The following is an 18,966-nucleotide window of genomic DNA, read 5'->3' on the forward strand; positions in this document are numbered from 1 at the left end:
TTGTTATTTTTTTCTTAATAATGTTTTGTTTTGTTATTTTTGCACCGGGTTTTGACTGGGAATGGCATTTTTTTATAATATTTTTACGTTTTGATACACGGTAGTTGTGGTAATGTATCTCACATTGAAATTTTAAAATCCCAAGAACATTAAGTTTACTTGTTTTGTTTTGGGGGGTTCTTTTATTTTGTGCTTCCAAAAACATTCGCAGTAACGCACTCTTTGCGCCGAGCGGAGGAACAGCCGGTTGCGGTGATGAGGTGCGAGGTGCCGTTCTTAAGTTGCATGGAGGAAAGAAAAGTATTCTTTCCTCCATGTTAAGTTGTAACCGGGATAGCAAGTATTTCTAGAGACCATAGGCGCGCTTTGGAGTCACGTTTCCGCCGCTGGTACTCACACCTCCCCCCACTTCCTTGATGCGCAATGCGTGCATGTGACAGCGATTGCTCTGTAGCGTGCAACACGGCGCGACCGCGCGACGTAGCTGTATGAGCCACAGCGCCAACACGGTGCGATAAGACCAGTGAAGATAGAGCGCGGGGAAGTTGGTCAAGAGCAGCATCGCCGGTTCGCGGCTCGCCAGACGTCGAGGAGAGACGGAGGAGCGAGGTGTCGCAGGGCGTCGGTGGACCGAGGGGCAAGGGTAGCGGAGCCAGGCCGGTCGGGCAAGGCGGGCGAAAACATCGAATGAATGAAAACATTGCGCCAGAGTCAGCGTACATGCGCAGTCTGGAATGAGAAACCTGCTCTGGCGGCTGAGGATTGTGGCACCCGCGCAAGTCAGAACTGTCAGTGACGTCCCCACTAAGCCAATGCCGACCGTCTCGCCTAGACGTTGCTACGAGGTAAGAATGCCGTCGTCATGGTTTTTCAAGTGTTGCAGGCTGTTGATCAGCGCTTGCTAGAAACGCGCGGGTGGCTGAAAAAGTTGCGTCCCGGTCGGCCAAAAAATTACACCATCTTCCCGTGGGGAACCCTGATGAGGATGCGAAGCATCGTGGCGGTTCCGTGTGTTTCCGTTATGTTGAGTGATCTGGTTTTTACTATATATAGCGCCAGAGGGAATTCCGCGTCCGGATCCACACCTGTGGCAAAGGCACGCAAGTGCTGTTGTGTTACGGTGAGTAGGCGGTGGTTCTCGAGGCGCCGAAACTCGTCCATCATGTTCTTGTCGATGTTGTCTCTGTGGTAGAATCGGTAGTCTCCGTCAGCTTTGGTGAGGTAAAGGTTGTTGACATTGGTGCACCGGCTGAGAGCAATGTACAGTGCTCAGCGATTGAAACGCGATACTCGGAGCGCGTGGCTGCCGTTGCCTGTTGCGCCACAGGTGAGCGCTTGTGAAAGCGAGCTGGCGCATTGTGGTATACGGTGAGGGTGAAAGCGTTCGTGACGCATGCTGATTGCATCCGGCAGACAGCCCTTCAGTGTGTGGTTCTTGGCGGCGTCATAGGGGTGCTACATGCCATGGCTTCAAAACGCTGCGCCTGCCTGCCGCGCCGCGCGAAGCTGGGTGAGCTGGCACCGCGCGCGTTATATAAGAATTTGAATGCGCATTTATCGCGATGTGTTATCGTGGCGCGCACGGCACGCATGCGCAGCGTTTTGAAGCCATGGCATGTAGCACGCCTATGGCAAGAACCACACACTGAAGGGCTGTCTCCCGGATGCACTAAGCATGCTTTACGAACGCTCTCACCCTCATCGTATACCACAATGCGCCAGCTCGCTTTCACAAGCGCTCACCTGTGGCGCAACAGGCAACGGCAGCCACGCGCTCCGAGTATCGCGTTTCAATCGCTGAGCACTGTACACCCGCCCAATTTTTTACCAATATCACGGGAGCGTCGACCGTTCGGTCGATCAGCGCCGCGGGATGGAGTGATACCGCAAACTCGGCGAGAGTAGCCGCATGCGCACTAAGCAAAGGCCGCTGCTGCCGTCATCTGCTAGGCTGTTCCAAGAGTAGAGGGCCACCCCCGATTTTTGTTATTCGCTTATCACACTGCCTGTCATACTCGAAATTTTTTTTCAAGACCAGGCACGTTGCGCCAACTGAAAACTTATCAGCGTTGCCGAACGCAAGGTTCGTTCAGCGCAAGGATCGTTCGGCAACGCTGATTACCGTTTTCTGTTGGTGCCACGAAATTGGCACTGAAGAAAGATTTCGAGTATGGCTAGGCAGAGTGATAAGCGAAAAACAAAAATCGGGGGCGGTCCTCTGCTCTTGGAACAGCCTAGCAGACGACGACAGCAGCGGCCTTTGCTTAGTGCGCATGCGGCTACTTTCGCCGAGTTTGCCGTATCACTCCATCACACGGCGCTGATCGACCGAACGGTCGACGCTCGCGTGATATTGGTAAAAAATTGGGCGGGTGTACACGCCCTCCTCTTCGCAGCTTTGTCTTCTCGTTCTTCTTCTTCGGTGGTTCCCCTACAGGAAGATGACGACGGTGGTTGAACGCGAACCTATCTCGTGATGGATTCTTTGGTTGGCCAATCCCTAGGGGCATCCTGCCACAATCAGCATCAGAGGCGCTGCGGACGGGGCTGGTTGAGCTGCAAGGTGCGTGGCGCTTCCCGCCACAGCTTTCCCACGGGAAATTCAGCATCCCCCTCTAAAGTTTTCAGTTCGTCGTTTCCGTTGACGTTCAGCTTCGCGTGCCTTCGTTGTATCAGTAGCTTCTTGACGTAGTTTGAATGAGTCAAGGACATAAGGTGCGTTCGTAGCACTTGCTCCTGTCCCGGATTTGTAGCGTAGTGGGTAGAGCACCGCGTACCTCCCGTTGCGGCCAGAGTCGTGGGATCGAAACCAGGCGCCTCTAACTATTTCTTTTTTTTATAGTGTAGTATCGCGGAGCTGTAGGTGTAAGGAGGAGAGTTGCGCAGTGAGCGTGTGGACGGCGCCGCCATCAACGACGCAGGACAAGGCGAGCCTAAGAAATGCTCCGCATTTAAAAATTTTGGCAGGCTTCCGATCAGCACGCGGCGTAGCTCTCTAGCTGGTGGCTGAAATAGCCTGGTCTTTGTAAAGCCAAAAAAGTATTTATGAAGTTATGAACGCAAGTGCCCCCTACAAGAACAGGATTTGGCAGCACTGGTGCAGTATATTCTGCTTTCAGAAGAATGCTGATCGCTTGCCTTTGACATTCGCAATGTTCGTCGCAGTGCTCGCGTTCGGCAGTCCAGCGTCAGTACTTGTAGTTTGTGGCCTCATTTGCACATCATTTATGGAAGACCGATTATAATTGGCCGTGGTTGCTGCACTTGTCTTTGGCATTCATATCCTACTGCTGATTGCTTGCTTTCGACATTAGTTCGTTTTGTGCTCATTAGGAGACAATTCGTGCAGCGGTGGTGGGGGCCCATCAGCAACGAAGTGCTTAATATCAGTACAGGTCCCGCTCACTATCATATACCCATCTCTAGAGTGGTGCCTGATCTGGTAGTATACCAAGTAAGGCTGCACTAGGTAAGTGTCACCCCGGTGCACAAACATACTCCCTCACAAGAAAAGGATCTGGTTACCAAGGTGTCTTTGGCCAGAACATTGCCATGACTTCAGTCTCTGGGAGGCACCTCTGTCCTGCACTGGGCACAGATAGTTGTTGTTAAAGGGACACTGAAGGAAACCAAGTTGATTTAAAGCAAAACTCTGACCGTGTCATAGCCGTTTTAGCATTGATTCGGTGAAAAGATGCCTTAACTGCAGAGAAATTGCTAATCAAACAACGCATTTCCCTCGTAGCTACTCCATTATGCAAACAGAGGCTGCAGCAGTTGCTGTCTGTGTGAAAGTGAACCGGAAGCAAGTGAGGCAGCAGTGATGTATAGTGGTATAGAAGCAACTGAATTCAATGCTACCACGTACCACGCAGTTGGTCAGTTTCATTCAAATCAGTCGTGCTTTCCTGAACTTCTGCATCCTTTGCGGCTGTGGACCACTAAGCAAAGTGTTTATTCATGGGACCTGTGATCAGTATTGATGCTTTGTTGAAAAGCATATTGTCCCTTTTCGGTTGCGTGAATGTTGGAATCGAACCAACCGCTTGCGCATGGCCCCCGCACGCCACCTCGCATAGCGGCATTGCCGCCAGCATGGACGAGCTACACCATCCAGTAGAAGCCAGGGAAGACATTGCGTACAGCAGAAGTTGCGTGCACTTGAATATACTGACTTTAGCCAAAATAACCGTTCCCGGGTATCCACAAAGCAGCGAAAACACGCAGAGGGTCACAATAAAAGTGGCTATGCACACAGTGCTGTACAATTATCTGGCTGAGTATTGTACCAGGTCTTGCACTGAAGCCAAAACTAGCTTGTTGGCGACTGGGATCACTGCCTGATCTATCGTCTGGTTTCCCATCATATTGTTTCTAGCTTTCTTTTTTAAAACTTTCAAACGTGACACTACCAAAACTTCCAGTTAAGTTTTTATAAACTTGTGAAGGCATATTGTTAAAATATATGTCACGCAATTTTAACCACTCCTGTACAAATTGCACGGTCTAGAAAGTGGCAGTGACACCTGTATTCACGTTTTTGCTATTTTCTACCTTACTTTATAAAAGCTACACGTAAGAGTGGTATATTCGTGTTCTTGGTCAACTAATCCATCAATCTAAAGCAACTTGTATTTTGCCTTCAGTGTTCCTTTAATGATGAAAGTATATTTGTCAGCATGCGAGAAGAGTTTTCTTTCTGGAAGTGAAGCACCTGGAGCTGAGAGAAAGTGAGCAACCATTATGAGTGGGTGCAAGTTCTGTGCACTGCTTCGTGTTTATCGTGTGACAATTGTAATCTGAAAGCATTAGTTGACTCGGATAGAAAATATGGTGTTGTGCATTGTAAGCAAGAAATAGCTCACCAAGTGACCCACGACGCAAAGAGAATAAGAGCGAAGTAATTAGTTTAAAAAAAAATTCGGCAAGTTCTGGTCTGAATGTGATGCAAGAATGCAAGGTACGCACACATCCCCAATGCCATCTCAGCCCAATGGCTATAGGCAGTGCCGCCTGTATAACATTGCCTGTCAGGTCATTCGCTTTCCAATGGGAGGAGTACGGACACCCAGGTCGACTGCTTATCGGAAAAAGATGATGGTAGTGAGAGGATACGTTCGGTGATTGGACACTAATGCCCTTGCATTCACTAATCATTAGGAGTGCTTAGGTGTCCTCATAATTTTTAGAAGCTATCACATGCGAAAACAGCACACAAAAATAATTTTTGTCAGGTATTCAAGCACTGACTATGAACTGCTCTGGAGCGGTGCGTTCTCGGGTCTATGTCAGTCTCTGAAATAAAGCGTCACTTTATAAAACGGAATAATAACATGCTCACCATAATTTTACTCAGAAGCATACATTTCAGGAAACAGTGTGACGGCCTACCGTGGCTGTGAAAGCACATTGCTCTTGAGCGCTAGTCGTCGCCTTAGTAGAGCATTGCAGTAGAGCTCGAAACATATTATCCTTTTTTCAAAATCTGTGTGGCTAATAATGTTCTTTGGCTTCTCTGCAGTTAACGTGTGTGTTAAATACAGAGGATGCAGTGCTTACAAATGTTTGGAGGCAAATACGTACTTGCACGATTCTAACGCGCACCTTTTTTTGCTATAAGTAGTCCTCAAGTTTGCGTGTGCATTACAATCGGACTCAAAAACAAAGTTGACTTTAAAGTGGCCAGCAGCGAGTGCCGTGCGCATGACCTCCTCCCAATATCCAGCTCAATTCAATCCAAAACAATTCACTAGAGGTACCGCTGTGAAGTGTCATCAAGCAAGAGGTAATTTACTTCTCGACAACGAGAGGAACCGAGCAGCATCATGAGCACTGGGTGTCCCGGAAACATGAGTGCACACGCAATTAACGCAAGCAAAGCAGAGCCATATTTTTAATGTCACCAGCCTTGAGAACAAGTGTTTTCGAGAACTTGAAGACTCCCAAGTGGAATTCATAAATTAGCAGCAAATGAACCAGTGGTCTGTCACATCTAAAATTATGGAGGCCGGCACACTTGAAATCGCAAACATTTTCAGTGTTCCCCGCTCCAGATTTAATTCCGGCAGGAGCATGGTAAGCAAGTCAGTAAAGCACGGGATTTTCGCTGCCATATTTGCATGCATCTAATAAAATGCCTTTACATGCCTTTACACCTGCGTGGTAGAACAGGCTTCAAATTGATGATGGTTGGATGTTTATGGCGCAAGGCCAACTGGGGCAAAGAGCGCCCCATAATTTGAAGAACAGGCTTCAAATTATTTCAAATTTCCCAAAGCAAACTTAACTGCGTGTTAAAATCGGGGTGTGTTACAATCGTGCAAATATGGTAACTGCCATGATGTATATTTTTTCCTCAGGGGGTGTGGAGGTACTAAACCCTCTAGATTTTAGGAAGCGACGTGAAGGAGCTTCCTTACACCAAATAATTTTGCCAGAAAATTCAGTGACAGCCATTTGAACCCACATCTTCTGTGTAGGAAATTAAGGTACCATGCCCAGAGTTTGTCAAACAGGCATTTTCTGCTGTGGTGTACTACTAGTTTGTGTGTTTGCTATCTGTGTACCTACTAAACATCACAAGTATGGTTGCAAAAAAAGACTTCCTCTCTTTTTGTTGTTTTCTTACATTTTGCTATCCTAATTTAGGCTAGCATGCTTTTAATCAAAGCAGCGCCATTGTCTTGCGACCAAATTAGCTGATTTTGTTGGCCATCGGCAATTCCTTGTAACTGTCAGCAGGTGTCATACTTATTGTCAGTTTATCCCAGGTGAAAAAAACAATTGGAGGCCCAATTGGACCTGTCGAAAACACGATTGGGCCAAATGGAACCATTTGAAAACACAAATGGTTCATTTGGCCCAATCGTGTTTTCGGCAAGTCCAAATGGTCCTCCAATTGTTTTTTTCGCCTGGGATAGGCTATAGTGAGAAAAGCATTCATTCATATATAAAATTCTTGTGTAATCTTTGCTGTAGGCGAGCATGCAAATATTCTGCGTGCCTTTGTAGTCATGACATTTTAGCTTTTTCAGTTACCTCACCTATGAACCTAAGATTTCTGCTTACATGCAAATTTCTGCCAAAAGAAGGCAGGTTCAAGTGCTTTGAGCTCATGGTGACCAGGCTGAAATGGCTACTCCTTTTGGGCAATGAAATATTGGGAGGGTATTTGCACAGGGAAACACAGGCTCTGTCAAAGCGCTCATAGGCTTTTGGGTTGAATGTTTGCCACCTTTGCTGTGAATGAAGAGATCTTGGTCCCATTAAAAAAATGCTGGGTTTTCTAATTTGGAATGTAGCTGTGCATCATGTAGGCCAGGTGTGTCTGCAGTGCATTTCAACCTCGAACCTGAATTCTGGATTGCCTGTCTCAACTAGAACCATTAAATAAGCTATTTAGTGACATTAGTTTTGACTTCCCTCTTCTTTGCCCTAAATTTGTAAAGAGACTGGTGCGTGCAATGTTCTTTTGAAAAGGAAATGTCAGATGAGCAAAATTTTAAAAAAGTATAGGTTCGAATCCTTGCAAAGTTGCATGTTTGTTGGCAGCATGCCATTTAAATGTAGACAAATGATTAAGCATCAACTAAGAGGCAAAGTACAAGCAACCCAAGTCTTTCAATACTGAATAACTGTTATGAAATTTCATTAAATTAAACCAAATTGCTGATTAAATGGAATTGTAGCCTCAGGACTGCTTAATTTTACAAATGACGCCTTCAGTAAATGACACAGCGTGAACCCCTTATAAGTTGAACACATCTTACTCATCTCTTCTTGTGCCCTTTAACAATTCTGTACTAAAAATTAAACATTGTGGTATCCAATATATATATATATATATATATATATATATATATATATATATATATATATATATATATAGCAAAAAAAAAGAAAGGCGCGTCGAAAAAGGAAAAGGTTTAACATTTCGGCCGGTCCCTCGGCCGAAACGTTAAACCTTTTCCTTTTTCGACGCGTCTTTCTTTTTTTTTGGTACGACTTGCCGGTGTCCAAGAAATATTTTCGTGCAATATATATATATATATATATATATATATATATATATATATATATATAATGTTTATATATATATGTATATATATATATAGGTATTTATGAACGGACATGGAAGGGTGGGCTAGTTGGGTACTTGGATGTGAACCGGCGACTTAGCTGCCTTCACGTTATGTGCTTCAAAGAACCCTGAAACGTGCTAACAGGGATTGAAATAAAGTTGAGAAATGCATGGGGACAACAGTGCTATGGGGGTGGCATTGCCCGCAGGTTGTGTTGTTTTGTCATTGTGAATGGGAACGAGGAAGGAAGCGCACTGCAATGTCTTATCGTGCCCCAAGATTGTAGCTCTTGTTATCTTACAGGGACGAAGATAAGGCAGTAGGGTGCTCCACTTCTCACTATTAGCATAAAGATAGGATATTAAAGCAACAAAGTCAGCACTGATAAAAAAAAGTTGGCGCTGAACAAGCAGTGCACACAAACATGAAAGGAGGTGCCATTTCAACTGATTTTATTTCAGAGCCACATCTTTGAATATATATCAAAAGCTGAGCATGTTCAGCATGTTTCATAACACGTACAATTTGCAAAATAAGAACCTGTGCCCTGCATCGTCCTTGACAAAAGTTCAAACTTTGATGAAATGGGTACCACTGCTTACTGCTTACAAAATCGCTGCCATGTTGCTTGCAGTAACTCGCGTGCATTTGCATTATGTCTTCGAGCCAACTTCCTAAACTCACTTGACGGAGTATCACAACTGCTAGCCCCACTGTGTGCAGGCTGATTCGCAGTTCCTCCATTGTGTAGTGACAGTTTGTGGCTCAAATGTGTGATAGTCCATACAGGACCCCGCCTAACCATTGTGGTCCCTCCTGGAAGACAGCGAGACCTTGTACACCGCTTTGGATCAGCATTTCACTGAGGGCCTTGCATGTTTCTTTTCACATGCATGCTTCTGCGCAACAAAAATGCGTGGGCAAAGGGCTGTGCGCCATAAAGACAATGGGGACTTTGTGCTTTTTTGCCACCTCCTTTATGCTTCATGTGGGGAAAAACTTGTACATAAGGCACCACTTCAGGCCTCGTTGTTATTTGCAACAAATCTACCGTTTTCTTCCTCCCACCGCCCTTCATCTTCTGTAGAAGGGCCTTGGATACTGCTGTAGTGCCCGAGCACGGAGAACCAGTGGAAGGCAGCCATTCCACTTGGTTTTGAAAGCTTTATGCATTTTGGCAGTTGAAGTAGTGCCAGCCATATCCACTTCCTTCTGTGTGTACTGTTTGTTCAGCAGCGAGTTTTATAAAGTCAACACTGCAGTTCTCTCCTTAACCATATTTTTGTGCTTTTGCAGCTTTCACCATGCTCATGAGTGCCTATTTTGATTTATTGTTTGCATTTCTGTGGTGATGCCGGGTAATGTCCGGTACAATTGCTTTTGGCTTTTTTAGCTGCTAGAACCTTTTGAGGTTGTCCGTGTAACTCCCTCACTGTGGTCTAATCACCAACTACCTTTTCAACACATGGGGGGAAGGAATGTGTTGGCAGTGATAACATTGCGCCCTGCACGAAGAGAACGAAAGTAGTATGGGTGAATGCTTGCCTCTTTTCAGGATGCAGTGTGTGCCCTGAATAGCCTGCAGAGCAATGAAGCTACGCTTCAAAAGACGGTGCAGCACCCGACCAAGGCGGAGGTCAGGGCGCGGCGGTTGCTCGAGCATTTGCAGTTTGTCGGCCTCAAGGTGGGTGCCGGTTGCGGCAGAATAACTGTGCGGGGGTGATGTGGGCGAGGCAGCTGATGCGTGTGTGTCCGGGGCTGGCACAGATGGCCGATATCGACAACCTCAAGATAATTCACGTGGCCGGCACAAAAGGGAAAGGATCGACGTGCGCTTTTGCCGAGAGCATTCTCCGGCATCATGGCTTCAAAACTGGCCTCTACACGTAAGTGCCTGCAACCAAAGCTTCTCTCTTCCCTCTGCTGTGCTGCGGGAAGTAGGTATCTGCACACGAACGTCGACTGTTTTTAGTTCACTTGATTCCAACTCCCAAGTTATTCGAACTGGTGTTTGAGCCTTGACTGTCGCAGTTGTGTGCATCTAAAACTAAGCCACACCAAGCAAGTTTCACTTTGTTCAAATTGATTTTCCACCTGTATCAGTTTGATTCCAACATTGCATATATGTATGCTGCAGTAATGCTGGCCTGGGCTGTTTTGCTGTTGAGTTTCTTGTAATACCAGCTTTAAGGTAAAATTTACAAAAGAAAAAAAGTTCTTTTGTTTTTTGGCAACAGTTTAGTGCTCTGGAGGGTTGGATGACCAGTGCCAACCCGGATCACCAACATGTCTGATCGGTTGGGCGAGACAGGTCACCCATACCCAGGGCTTCCTGGACTAAGGAGACCCTCCACCTAGTGGTCAATCAAACAACTTTGACTGCTCCAATAAATGTTTATTCCTCCACCTCTTGGCAACAAGCCCATACATTATCCTCCTTCATGTATAGCACTGGATATACTTTGTCCGTAGCAATAAAGCTTAAATTTGAACTCTCTTCTCCTTCCTATGGCAGTGTGTTATCCTAAATAGTGTAAGAAGTGATAAGCTCGCAGAATTTTTCAGTACAGTTTTTTGGACCTAAGAGTAATTTTTAGAGCAGAGTTGTGTAATTGCATTTGCAAGACAGGTGGCATCTTCTACCTGTTTGCACTTTGAGGTGCCTTTATGTGAGACAAAAATAATTTCAGCAGTCTGCTCTCGTGGTTGGGCTTTGTGTGCTGTTATGGCACGCAGGCTCTGTTCTTTATTTTTTTGTTTCTGCTGTTACAGATCTCCACATCTTGTGGCAGTTCGTGAAAGAATCAGAATAAACGGAAGACCATTGTCGGAAGAGAGTTTTGCAAAATACTTCTGGGATGTTTACCATAGCATCAAAGCTGAAGTAAGCAACCTTCTTTTATTTTGGTATCAGAAGTAGTGGATTTGACTGAGGAAACATTTGTAATTGAGTCACTGTCTCCCCCCTTCTCTCTCTCTTTTTGCATCAGGAGGGAGAAAACATGCCCGCCTATTTCCATTTCCTGACTGTGATGGCATTCAAGGTATTCGTCAAAGAAAAAGTAAGTGAAGTCTGGTGCTTTAGTTAGTATGCTAGCATGTATTACTGAATGATGTTTTTTTTTAACGGGCATGGATTAAGAAACAAATGAGTTGCTGTTAATGTGGCCACAGTTCATACGACATTGTTATAAGTCTTGGCTAACATTGTGGGGTACATAGTGTTCTTAGCTTGCCAATCAAGATGGTTGTGTTAATAAAATTCTACTTATCAGCTTTTGGCTACAATTCAAAATCAAGGACATAGTATTTATTAGGGAGCGTCTTGAATTCAAATCAAGCGTTCTGATTTTATGAATGTGACCCTAAATTTTTCAATAATGGCTCCAACTTTGTTCAGCAGCTTTTTTATGGAGTTTCCAGGAAGGGGGCACTAATTTCACGAGCTGGTTACTTAATCAGGGTGGTACTTGCCACCACTTGGACATGCAGTGCAAGCCACAATTCTTACAATTGTGGTCTAAGCCACAGTTGTTGGTTCATTCTGTTAGCTGTGCATATTTAGTCTTTGAAATACTTTTTGTGCGCCGTCTGAGCTTGTGTAGTGCTTTGGTGCTTTCATTGCAAGGATGATGCTTTTGATGTCCAAGAAAAACAACATGTTCAAATTTTCTGCAGTCTGATAGACCTCTTTTCTGCTTAGAAAAGTGCGGGTGCCGCACATGCTTGCACGCCTGCACGGGGATGGCGGTCCTCGCCCTCTTCAGGTGCTTCACAAGACACAGGCACGTAGACACGAATGCACTGAATGCACCATTGCTGTCTGACCAGAGGCTTGAGAGCAGTGCCTTAACCCTTTAACCACCAATTCAACTTCCAAAAAATGTACCAAAATTGCCAATTTTTTTTAAGCAGTCATATTTTTCCCCATGCAATTCTGATTCTGAAAATATATTGCATGAATAATTTCTGTTTAGAATTAGCACAGAAATTACAAAAGAAAAAAACCTGCTGCGGGGGCGGCTTTGCCTCAATGCATGCCGTGGTAATGAGTAAAAAACGTACTGAAAGTCAAAGTATTTATTTGGTACAATCACGGTAACGCACAGAAAATTGCAGACGTTCCTTCGTCGTAACAAAAGTTTTCATGACTAATAGTCGCTCTTTGTGTGGTAGATTTCGAAGCATGGTGTCACACAAAGCCCGACTTGGCAGTCCTCGCACCAGAATCGCGTTTCTTTGCGTGCTAATCTTCCCTTGAAAAGCAGGAGGCTCTCATCAACGGACACATCCTGTTCTGGCACATAGGCATCAAGGAATGCCTCGTTCAGCCTTGTGATAACGGGCCACAGTTTCCATAGCCGGGGGTGTGGATGAGTAGCTTCATCCATGGTTTTGAAGTTGGTGAAATGAAGGCAGCGCATCAACGCGTTGAAGCGGTTCCTGCTCATGGCTTTGCTGAACACTGGTGTCTCCAAAACCTGCTTTGTTGACCAGTACATCTCAACTTGAGGTTTGCCGACAATACCCTGCGACATTATCAGTGCAAGGAAGACCATAATCTCATCGCGGTCTACCGGTTTCCATGTAGTACCCCGGGCAACAAAGTACGCTACGGCAAATTGGTTTGTTTCCGTGACGGTTAGGTCAATGACGTCCCAGTCAAAAAATACATGAAACCAGCCGAGAATGTCATTTTCGTCAGTGGGCTTCCGCAAGATTCCGGGCACTGAAGAGAACGGAAACCGTGGAGGTGCAGGTGGCAGGTTATCGGTGTCCACGCGCTGCCACACACGTGCACTGGTCAGTGCGTCACTCTAGTTGTCGTCATCATCGCCGTCGCTCTCGTCGTCATCTGAAGCAATATCCAGGATAAAGTCATCTATGTCACTGTCGGACACAAAATCTATTTGTTCACCAACGCCGCTTTCTTCACTCCTCCAAGAAGCACTTCCTTTTCTTGACGCGTCGCCGCCACCGGCATTCCTTTTGCGAAGCGCCATTGTGAAATGGCTATTTCGTGCCTTTCGCGCGCAAAAGGCACGAAATTCAGTTTTCCATAGACAACTACCGCCATCTGGGGTTGAAAATGGCAAGCAAAGCAATTGACGACCGTGATACGTCTTTGGTGGCAGAAGGAGCGGAAAATCGGGCCGGACGAGCGTCACTCGTCGTTGGCGATATTGGTACAAACTTGGGTGACGAGTACAGCTCGGGGTTGGTGGCTAAAGGGTTAAAACCCCCTGTGTGGTGAGGGAAAAAAACAGCGTGGTTTATCATGCATCTTGTCGCATTGTGTCAGTGTTGATTGCAAGAAAATTGAGGCTGCAGGTTGCAATGTAGAATTTGGCTAGCAATGAATCGTAATGATCGATCCCACTGTGTTGCCTATGGCTGGGCATGTAAGGGCATGCAATAAATTGCATGCCATAGAAATCAATTAGCGAAAAGGTTGCATTACTGTGTACACAACATCGCTTGTAAGGTAAACCTACCTACCTTTAATTGCATCTGTGAAGCAGTGCATGAAACGTGTGTTGACAAACAGCTACAGCGGACTTTAGAGAGCAATAGAAAAGAAAGAGAAATAAGGAATAGAGAAAAGTTTCACCTTCCTTTTGACATAAAACTATTTCTTATTTCAAAAAGAGGGGGAAACTTATTTCTACATTTTTTGATACCTGCAGGAAATAAAACAATAATCCAACAGCTTCCCCGCGCATAATAGACTGTCCTGACGTATAATGCTGACGTATAGATGTCATTCACTGAAAAGTTTAGCTGTCAATTTCTTTGCTTGGCAACACTGGAAATGGCTATGTCTGTGCTTCTTTGACACAAACATGGTGCGGCTTCTGCCACTGTGCCCGCACCTTGCAGGAAAAAAAAAAAACACCGGCGTGCGTCGTCTGCCCTGTCTCAACCCAATTCTCAACGGCGGTGCCAGCAGATATGTTACTAATCGCATTCACATTGGTGTCGAGGCATTACTTTGCGCTTGGTGGGGAGCAGTTTGGAACATCAAACACGCGTTGTGTGCTTAGTACTGCCATCTTGTGGAGCCCGAAGTAACCAGGGACGGTGCACCCACATGGTTGCCCGCATGCGTGCCACACCAGTGAATACAACCTGTAGATCTTGAAGCGGTTGTTCCTGATTATTTAATTGATCTTGGGGCAACTTTGAGGGCTTGAGGTAATACTCAAAAAGTATAACAACTTTTCATTTATGGGCCATCAAACTGAAATCACTTTAATGATAACTTCTTATACTTGCCACGTCCCCTCCTAAGTGAGCTTCACTACTGTACACAAGTGCATTGCTGGGAAGACGCTTTATTATGTGCATTTCAAGCAGCTTTATATTCAAGACTGATGGCCCCATGTATCACTATGAATTACAAAATTCAATAACTAGGCAATGCATACTTTTTTTATTAAATGGGCTAATACCAAGTACAAAAATTCCTCCAAGCACTGTTGAAGAAAAATATTACACAAAGTAATTATCAGAAATTTATTCTTTTTTGTTATTTTGACGTTCATTTTGTGTTGATGTAAAATGCGGGCACAGTTGCAGTGAGACCTACGTCTCAAAGCATGAAGTCGATGTTTCATATTGCCTGCGCCTGCAGGCTGTGGAGAGCGTGACATTTATTTTGCGTAGACTTTCCTTCTGCGTGCAACCAGCCCGCAACGTATCATTTCGATATTGGTGTGCATCCCTTTCCTTATGTCGGGACTACGAGTAGTGTTGGGGAAAAGTGCGTTTGCAGTTACGAAGTTGATGGTACCTGAAAAAGTCCGAAAATGACACTTAGTGCAGGTTTTCAACACTAGATGGTCAAACTGTTTCGTCATAAACCGGTAACCGTTTTTTTTTTTTTTTTTTCCGGGTCAACTCCAGTTCTGGTTCACTGTGTAAAAAAATAATGGTTCAGGATTAGTTCTTTCAAAAATACCGGTTCGGTTATATTTCAGGTTCAGTTCTGGCTTGGAACAGTGAATGTGATACACAGCGTGTCTGATACGGGGGTAATGAAGGAGCACCCCAAGGGACTTGGAGGCACGGTAGAAGGGCTGGCAGGTGTCTCAGCGCCAAAGTTGCAGGCACAAAAAAATTAAGGAGGCACTGCCATTGACCCCACCGCCCAAAGTTCATGGAGCCTTATTGGAGAAGGCAGGATGTGGATGGGGAGAAGAGACCAGTCTGGCAAATAGAAAGCCCACTGGAAGCAAAAGTCAGCTGTTTGTTACTTTGCACAGCTATCCGCTAAGCATGCTGCACAATCAGTTCCTTGCTTCCCCCAACTACCACTTTCACCTCTTTAAAGTGAGTCTCGCAAAGGTTGACATAGCTGGGGGTGCAGGTAGAGGAATGGTGTTGGCTCAGGGAGGGACATTTTTCTTGAGGGATGTGGCTACCTGAAGAAAAGTGTAGCAAGTGAATTGCCCATTTTACTTGGTCAGTTGAATGTGCTTAAAATTGCGAAAGGCAGAAACATTTTTTTTCTTTTGGCAGGAGCAATTGCTGCAAAAAGTTGGTAATTCAAACTTTAGTTAACACATTAAGGTTAATTGATGAGCTAACGTCAGAACTCCATTGCCCCTTTAATTTCAGCTGAATTTGATACTGAATCTATGAAGTTTAGTGGTTGGTTTTCTGTTGGAGCCAAAAACAGCACAAAAAAAACAAAAAAAAAACAGCCACATGTACTAGTGGTTAGGCACTGAGCAGCAACATGCAATTTGAATTCTGTGCAAGTGCAATGTAACAGTTGCTCTCCCTTTTTGAAAGTTTGTTCCTGCTGACAAAAGATAATGAGGTAAAATCTAGGGATGGGCGAATATTCGGTATTGTCGAATATTCGATCGAATAGCTCTCTATTCGTTATTCGCTTCGATCTGAATGCAGGTATTCGATATTTTCGAATTATTCGATGCTCCCGAATAGGCAGCTAAAAGCCAAGCTTTTCGGTCAAGCTTTCCGAGAGTTACCCCAGGCTTGGCTCAAGACCCACCAACGCGGACATTTCTATTACCAGTGCCGGCACTGCCGAGTTGCTGCCTTGCCTAGAGGTTCGACGAAGCTCTCGGCCGCCAGCACACTTTAGGTTAAAAAAAAAAGGCGGCACTGAAACGACACCGCTCCGAACATAGCGGCACCAAGCCAGCAGACTTGTACGGGCCGCCATTTTGAATAGGCATGCCGCCATTTTGAATAGGCTTGCTCAGTGCGGCAGTACGCCTATGGGTACGCTGCACTAAGCGAGCCTATTCAAAATGGCGGCCAGCCACTTGCGCTTTGCTTGGCTACGGCCGAGGATACTAGTGGCTACAATACTTCTTTTTTTAGCGGAGCTCCTAGGCGGCGCTTAAACTTGTGAATGAGTAGAGTTCCTGTATATAGCTCCTGCAGGGAGCTAAGAGTCGCGCGACCCTTTTCCACGCGCCGCCGTGATTGCGACACTACGGTTATCCACGCCGCGCAGAGAAGCTCCCACTACGGCTGCGCCGCAGCCGCCGACGCGGGCGGCACCTCGCCCCGCCCAGGAACAGCAGCAGCAGAAGCATGAGGCGCCGCCGACCGAAGCGCCCCCACCGCGCGTCGGCCGCCGTCGGAAGCGTGGCGGCGAGGCTCCTTCACCCGCGACGGGCGGCTTTCCCGCAGCAATCCGGATAACAAAGATGGCGGTCGGTCGCGCAACTCTTAGCTCCCTGCGGGAGCTATATACAGGAACTCTATGAATGAGCAGCCGGCGGAAACTGCTGCACCTAGAGCATGTGGCGCAACAGGCATTTCTTCATGAAAACTTGTGAATACAGCAAAGGAAAGCTGTGTGTAAGATTTTGCAATAAATGTTCAACTGGTAATAGTTTTGCACAATGCTGTGCCTACGTGAGTTCTAATTATTAGAAAAAATTGTGTACATTAGTCAGGTCACAAGTTGCTCATTTGTCTTTGTGATTTGCAATGTGTACTATTCGAACTATTCGATTCGAAATTATTCGACCAAATCACTATTCGCTTCGAATTCGCTTCGAACCTCAAAATCTATATTCGCCCATCCCTAGTAAAATCGTGTGCAAATTGTTGATTTCTAATTTCAGGTTGATGTGCTGGTGCTTGAAGTAGGTGTTGGAGGTGAATACGACAGCACAAATTTTATAAGGTGAGAGAATTGGGCAAGCATGGTCGTATGTATTGCCTGGTAATTTAAAGCTTGCTGTATCCTTTTGTGCAGCATACTTTACTACAACAAGTTGTTTAAAACTACGGTACAGGAAAAGCCATTTGTGATGTGTGGCGTGGTTGATGCACGACAGTTGATGTTCGTGGAAAAAATACCGCCGTAGTGACCTACTTACAAGCGAGGATTTGCCAGGGCTTTGCTAAAATGGCTAGTGAAATAGTTCTGAGAACTCATTGTCTATCAGTGGACAATTTTAGTCGATAAATTCCAGTCAACCATTAATATTAGCCAAATACAGCTTCAGTTGACACTGAAATTCGCAGCAGGCCAATCAATCGAATTGATTGATTGCACTTTTAATTCAGAGAGCGTCCAGTGCTGATGGTTTGGCAACCCCATCTGTGGGGGGGCTTTCTCTAGCCTGTTAAGCTGGAAGGAGATGCTGGCAGTTGTGCCACCCACTGCTCACAGGTCGGGTCAGGGTTCGTTGCACTCCCAAACCGAGTGGGAGATAGGTTGTTGATCCTTCCCTGCCGAAAGCCCCCATAACAGCGCCTTCTCCCTAGTGGAAAGGTGTTGTCCTGAAAGTGTCCCTCCGTCCCTCGATGTGCCCCAGTGGGAGGTCCCTCTCTGGCGCAGGCACCCCTCGGTGGTGGGCATCACGTCGCTGGGGCTGGACCACACGCGCTTGCTGGGTTCGAGCGTGCAGGAAATTGCCTGGCAGAAGGCAGGCATCCTCAAGAGGGGCTGCCCCGCCTTCTCCCTGCCCCAGCCGGACAAGGGCCTCGAGGTGCTCTGGGAGAGGGCCTGCGAGAGGGGGGTACGACCCCATTTCCATTGTGCCTCTTTCAAGATAATGTCCTGTGTACCGGTTCGTTATCAAGTGGCCACAGTAAATGTTCACATGATGTGCTGCTATCTGTCGTTCTTTCTAAAGGTTGCAAATTTGTAAAACTTCGGAAAACCGTTGTTGCCGACTTTTCAGTCTTATGAGATGGTACAACTATCCAATTGCTGCTCTGTCTTTAAGAGGATGCACCAAGGGTTTAGCACATTCATTGATTTTTGTGTGGAAATGTTGCCCACCACCTGTCCCATGTGCAAACAAATAACATAATCTATATTTCTACATTTTGTGCATGGAAAATGTTGCTGAAAGATCTGAGGTATATTTAATTGTAATGTAAATGGTACAAGCAATTTACAGGGTGTAGCTCTTGTTAAGCGAAAGAGGAACATAACTGAGTTTGTTTTGGCACGCTTTTGGCATAGTCTCCTCTTTTATTACTAGTCTCTCTTATTGGCCTGTCCAGAAAAATTCCTGGGCAGTTCACAACTGCTCTTGCAAATTCGGAATTCAGTTCTGAGCACTCTAAAATGACACATACAAAGGCATTGCATTTTTGCTAAAAACTGGCATACTGCTACCAAGCTTTGCTGGTGTGTGTGCATACGTTGTAATATATCAAATAATTCTTAGTTTCAAATGCAGATTTGCAACTTTCCATCCATATGCAACCTGCATTTGTAATGAAAAATGGCGGCTGAATTTGCGCTGGAAATGAGATGGCAGCATTATAAAAGAATGGTTGTTATTTATTGAATGGTGACCAAATGGCTTTTTTTACTGGGGTCTTCTTGGGGAGCTTGGATTTTGTTTCATTATGTACGAGTTGTGTGATAGTTTTGTTA

At 45.6% G+C, this 18,966-nt stretch overlaps 1 protein-coding gene across 2 annotated transcripts in view; it reads left to right on the forward strand.

The window, feature by feature from the left end:
* The first annotated feature begins 406 nt into the window (after positions 1-406).
* LOC144141592 (folylpolyglutamate synthase, mitochondrial-like) overlaps positions 407-18,966 on the forward strand; it is a 41,056-nt gene continuing 22,496 nt past the window's right edge. Inside the window, exons 1-7 of one of the 2 annotated variants that reach the window (XM_077673145.1) lie at positions 407-845; positions 9,637-9,765; positions 9,849-9,967; positions 10,854-10,965; positions 11,072-11,143; positions 17,192-17,253; positions 17,914-18,064. In XM_077673145.1, coding sequence (XP_077529271.1) covers positions 735-845; positions 9,637-9,765; positions 9,849-9,967; positions 10,854-10,965; positions 11,072-11,143; positions 17,192-17,253; positions 17,914-18,064 — 756 coding nt within the window. In that variant the 5' untranslated portion in view covers positions 407-734. Of the gene's footprint in view, positions 846-9,636; positions 9,766-9,848; positions 9,968-10,853; positions 10,966-11,071; positions 11,144-17,191; positions 17,254-17,913; positions 18,095-18,966 lie in introns of both variants that reach the window. The other variant, XM_077673137.1, reaches the window with a different exon arrangement.

The sequence above is a fragment of the Haemaphysalis longicornis genome, unplaced genomic scaffold (assembly GCF_048455015.1).
Source record: "Haemaphysalis longicornis isolate Haplotype H1 unplaced genomic scaffold, Haemaphysalis longicornis Haplotype H1 scaffold_1, whole genome shotgun sequence".
In the NCBI taxonomy this organism is placed as follows: Eukaryota; Metazoa; Arthropoda; class Arachnida; order Ixodida; family Ixodidae; genus Haemaphysalis; species Haemaphysalis longicornis.